General features: G+C 52.4%; 1 protein-coding gene across 1 annotated transcript in view; it reads right to left on the reverse strand.

Moving 5' to 3' along the window:
* CRTC3 (CREB regulated transcription coactivator 3) overlaps positions 1-5400 on the reverse strand; it is a 97665-nt gene that overhangs the window by 14708 nt on the left and 77557 nt on the right. Inside the window, exons 8-9 of the mRNA XM_012643796.1 lie at positions 5298-5383; positions 4110-4159 (exon numbers count right to left, since the gene is read on the reverse strand). Of these exons, the coding sequence (XP_012499250.1) occupies positions 4110-4159; positions 5298-5383 (136 nt within the window). The remainder of the gene's footprint in view (positions 1-4109; positions 4160-5297; positions 5384-5400) is intronic.

Genomic DNA, 5400 nt, shown 5'->3' on the forward strand with positions numbered 1-5400 from the left:
TGCACCGCAGTGCGCGCACATGGCTGTCCCAGCCTACGCAGCCCAGCTCTGTCCACACCCTGCCTCCGTGCCGGCCACCTCGCAGGCCTAAGGGGGGGTACGCTGGTGGTACGTTCCCTGTGGTCCCTTGGACTCCTGACTCTGGGAGTGAAGCCCTCTAAAGGGAGGGTCCAGGGAGGGAGTCCTAGCCCGGGTCTGCGAGGACCCTGTTCGTGGAGTTCCAAGACGGGGAGGACAGACGGGAAGGCAAGCTGTCGCAGGACGGCAGGAAGCATGCGGTGCCAGGTCTGGTGAGGGCGGGTATACCCAGAGGTACAAATGACACGGAGAGCACAAAAGCAGGAGTTGTCGATGTCAGGATAGGTGCTGGAGGGAAGGCTTTGCTAAGGACATGACGCAGAATGTTCATGGAACTGCAAGTGGCTTGGCATGGCGAGGCGTCAGGGCAGAGCGTGGGGACAGGACGCGAACAGATGAAGTGGGACGCGGGCGAGTGAGAAACAAGAGGGGGGATGACATGCTGTTCTCAGGAGTCTGGATCAGGGCCTGCAGGAAAGAGGGAGCCCAGGTTAAGCTGGAGAATGTCACTCTAGAATGGTTAGAGCGTGGAGGATGGCATAAGGGAGCAGGGAGAGAGGCAGGGAGAAGCCATGACAATGACGACCTACAGCGGTCCAGGGGTGGGCTAGGAAAAGAACGAGGAGGTGGAAGAGAGAATAGTTAGGGAAGGTGCCATCGGCCAGGAGCAGGGGGCAGTACTGAATTCGACTGAGGACACTTCACTCAATATAGCACGTGTCAGCAGAGCACGCCCTGGGGCCGGGCCCTGGCCCTGGCCTTCGGGCCTTCGAGAGACTGAGACGAAGCAGAGGCGGCACGCGGTATGATGCAATTCAGCAGTGCGGGGACAGAGCCTGGAGGTGCACGGTGCGGAGGGATGACCAGCAGATGGGAGAGTTTCCTGGAGGACGTCTGAGCTGAATCTGAAGGCTAACGGCTTCAGGTGATCGAGGTGGGAAAACATCTCAAGCAGACGTCACAGCACGGGCAGCAGCGGGGCGGCGTGAGACCGCGGCGTGCCCTGGGGACCGCCAGGACTCATTCGCCACCGGGGGTCAGGTGCAGGAGGGCTGGGCAGTGGTGGGAGACGGGCGGGGACCGGCGTGCTGACGACAAGGAGCCAGCGGACGCACAGAGCAGGGAAGAGGGACAGAGTGACGGACTCGGGGCAGGAAAGGTGGGTGCTCGGAGCGCAGCCTGCAGGCAGAGCGTGGGCTCTGGCGCGCTGAGCAGTCCGACGGGAGCCCACAGGGCAGTGGGAGGGAGGCAGCCACGGACTGTGGAGCTACGAAGGGAGGACTCGGGGATGGCTCCTGGGCTCCTGGCACAGGGACTGGCGGGGCCACCCCGAAGACGGGAAACGCAGAAGGCGCAGGAGCAGACTGGGAACGAGGGCAGGGGTGTGGGTGAGACGACGAACTGTTTCAGACGCTTTGAGTTTCTGTCATATGAAAGGACACGGAGCAGGGATGTCTCTCTGTTACGTGGAGCAGGTAACTGACGCTCTCTAGGGCAGTTCCCCTGGGACACGGAGGTGGACGCCAGGCCACGGAGGGCCCGGAGTGGGCAGGCAGTAAGGAGGACTCGAATAAATGCGCTTTCAGAGTGTGGCTGAGAATTCTGGAAACATGAGGGAAAGACAAGCAGTGGAGAGAGGCCGGTGGGATGAGGACCGGGAGATGGGTGAAGCAGCCCACCCTGGACAGGAGGGACCCCCGTGTCCCTGGGAGCAGGGAGGAGGACGGCGGAGGGGAGTGAGCGGCGGAGGAAGCTGAGCATTCACTCCTGGCAGCCTCTCGCTTCCTGGCAAAGCAGGACTGGGGTAACTGTGGAGGCCTGGACAGACATGGGGCAGCAGGAGAGGTCTTCAGTTGGACGGATGAAGAAGAATAATTTTGGTTGTATAGAAACTGAACATGAATCTTGTCTTTTAGATGCCTGGATGTATGGAACTGGTTACAGCGCCAAAGATCAAGGACTAGAAAAATAAAATCGAGAACCCAGAGCTGCTCACGGTGAGAGCAGATGGGCTTTCTGACTGAGGGAAGAAAGATCCGTGGGCGACCGGGTGGGATGAAGGCAGGGAGAGGAAGGGGACAAGGTGGTGAACGGTGTCCAGCGGCACAGAGCAAGAATAAGAACACGTGTGACCACTGTGAACAGGTCATTAGTAACATCCACAGCAACTGCCCTGCAGTGAGCAGTTACCTTCCAAATACAGTTACTACCCACTGGAGTCGTCACTGGATCTGAGACAAGGCCGGTGATGTTCTCCCTGGTTGCAAACCCTCCCGTGACTCCGATCTCCGAGTCAGGTCCAAGCTACACCCGCCTCATTGCACCCCGGGCCCGCTCCTCCTCCGGGTCCTGCACGTGCCCTTCCGCGGCTGGAGCCCTCTGCCCCTCACTTCACTGCTTATCAGAAAGGCCTTCCCAACACCCACGCCTGCCTGTCTCCTTGCTTTGCTTTCCTTTCCTTCGCTGCATTTGCCAACGCCTGGCACACAGTATAGTGCTCTGCTTGCTTGGTTTCGCCCACCTTGCTCCACTAGAGCATTAACTCCTTGAAAGCAGGGACTTGATCTGTTTTGTTCATTGTTCTACCTGGTGCCTAGAATTAGGGGGTCAATTAATATTTGCATGACTAGGAGTCACCGAATGGAAGTCTACCTCTCACATAAGAGCAAGCGAACAACTTTCTTTACCGAAGAAACACCTGTTTTCGAACTCTCTGGGGTTAAGGCATTGCAACCCATGTCTACAACATAGGCCTTCAGAGCCTGAAGGTTTTCTGAGGGTGGAGCCAAAATTGGTTCTTGAGGAAAATCTTGATCCTGTCCATAGGCATGTCCTGCACCTCTGGGTGGGAGGCCTTCTGTCTGGCCTTGGGTCCCCGCAGGCTTTCTGACTTTCTGAAGACAAGGTCAAGCCTCAGCTCAGCAGGCTGTTGATTACGTGAGTTTATATTTAACCATCCGAAAAGAATGTCTGAGCTCCAGGTACCCAGCAGGCAGTGCCTGAGTGCATCGCTGGGAAATGCTCACAGGAAGCTTCGTTGGGGGAATGATGTTTAAGGACTGCCTGAAGTAGGTTTAGTTCACCCACAGACCCTCTAAAATGGGTGCTCCTTCAAGGGTCCCATTTTCAACCACATTATCTTGGCCTTGGGAAGATGTTGCTGTTTCTGAACTGCTCTGGTTGCACGCCACGGGACTGCATTGCGAGACGCTGTGATAAACAGCCCCGCGCGGCACGCTGGGTGATGTCTCGGGACACTGCCCATCAGAGAGTCTTCCAGACAGTCCCAGCGTGAGGGGGAGCCGCGCCCCCTCGGCCGCTGTTCGTGAACCATCCGCCGACTGGGGCTTCGTTATCTCGGCCATCTCCTCCTCCTCCCCAGACTCAACTTCCTCAGTAACTTTTTTTACTTTTTTATACTGTATATATTTTTGTAAGCTGTCTCAAATCTTTTAGGGAGTAAAGTTGTATGCTATTAAATCCATTAACTAATTAATGGTTTCATAGAAACTTTTGATATTGTGAATTTTCTTATTTATTCATCTTCCATTTGTATGTTTTTTAAAAATTGTGGTAAAATATTACACACCATAAACTTTATCATTGTAAGCACTTTTAAGTGCACAGTTCAGTGGCATTAAGTATATTTATAGCAACTCTCTTAATGAACTTCTATGTAAGCCAGTTGCCAGGTTAACCGATGCTTCGCTTTGCGTCTGGCCAACCTGTCACCCGACGGCCAGGTCTGCCATAGGCTCGGGCTGGGGGTGCCTCCCGACACCCACACACTTCTGCTTCTGCCAGGAGAGTCATATTTACATCAGTTTTATTTGTTATTGTGGTTCTGTAATTTAATTACTTTAAACACATGAAATATGAGTGTCAAAAGAGTGTTGTTTATGAAAATGCAGTTGACTTTCAGTTTATACATAGCAAGTTATGTTTTTCAGAGTTCTGTGACAAAGCACTAAGACTTTTAGAAAGACCTTCAGGACAGTCCCTGAATCGTGGACAGAAAGAATGTTACTTACTTGCCACCTCCGACATCACAGGATCGAGGGCGCCCCGACAGGGACTGAATCTGGGAAGAGACAACAAAAAAGCCGGGATTACTCACTGGAAAGCCAAATTCCAGTTCTTGAAACAGTCTGCACAAGTATCTTGAGCCTCCAGTCAGCGCAAGTGAGAGCCAGCACGTGTAAACTGCGTCTCAGAGCAGCCATTTAAATTTTCTTTTTCTTTTTAGACACGAGGTCTCACTCTGTCACCCAGGCTGGAGTCCAGTGGTGTGATCATAGCTCACTACAGCCTTGAACTCCTGGGCTCAAGCAATCCTAAGTAGCTGGGACTACAGGCGCACACCACCACGCCTGTCTAATTTTTCTATTTTTAGTAGACACAGGGTCTGGCTCTTGCTCAGGCTGGTCTCGAACTCCTGAGCTCAAGTGCTCCTCCCACCTCGGCCTCTCAGAGTGCTAGGATTACAGGCGTGAGCCACCACGCCCGGCCTTTTTTTTTTTTCACTCTTTTAGAGACGGGGTCTTGCTATGTTGCCAGGCTGGTCTCAAACTCCATCATTAAGAGCTGGAACACAGTAACTGTTTTCTCTCAAAGTCAACGTAGCTTCCCTATGGGAAGAAAGGCCATATCAAGTACCGTGGGACCTCCTTCTCTTCCACGTGGGGGAGGTGTACAGAGAGCCTAGGTGGAGGTCGGCTGGCACGATTCTTGATACAAATACTCAAAGGCTCAGAGAAATCACAGTTAAACAGATGACTGTTTACTGACTGACTCTTGGAGGACTCAGGTCAAATGCCCTTGATTTTAAAAGGGTTATCTGGTACATCAGTAATTCTGAACAGAAGCTGGAGGCTGGCAGAAAGGGTTGGCTACAAAACAGAAAAATCTGCTTACGACTTGTAATCAGGGTTTAGAGCTTTTAGCAATACGAATAAGATATGGGGGGGGCTTAACACGTTTTTTGAATGAGTAAATTCATATGAGAATTAGGAAGTCAAGAGATCACTGTACTGTTTCGTCAGCATAACTGCAATAATTGTTACTTGAAACATCATTTCCTAGTATATTCTTCCCATCTCTGTTCCCAAATTTTCTTCTTTTCCCCCAATTCCTCTTGTTTTCACCTCTGCAAGATTGTTCAATGATCTCTGGAGTGCAAACATTCAGTGACAACAAACAGTTGAGTGCTGTTCACCCACCTCCTTGGTCTCCCACAGTTGTTTTGGCAGTGGCTTTGGAACATTTAACAGATTCTCTTCTTTCAACGGGCCAGGGAAAGACACTACTAAAGGGGGAAAAAAA

The sequence above is a fragment of the Propithecus coquereli genome, unplaced genomic scaffold, assembly GCF_000956105.1.
Source record: "Propithecus coquereli isolate 6110/MARCELLA unplaced genomic scaffold, Pcoq_1.0 Scaffold20, whole genome shotgun sequence".
Classification (NCBI taxonomy): domain Eukaryota; kingdom Metazoa; phylum Chordata; class Mammalia; order Primates; family Indriidae; genus Propithecus; species Propithecus coquereli.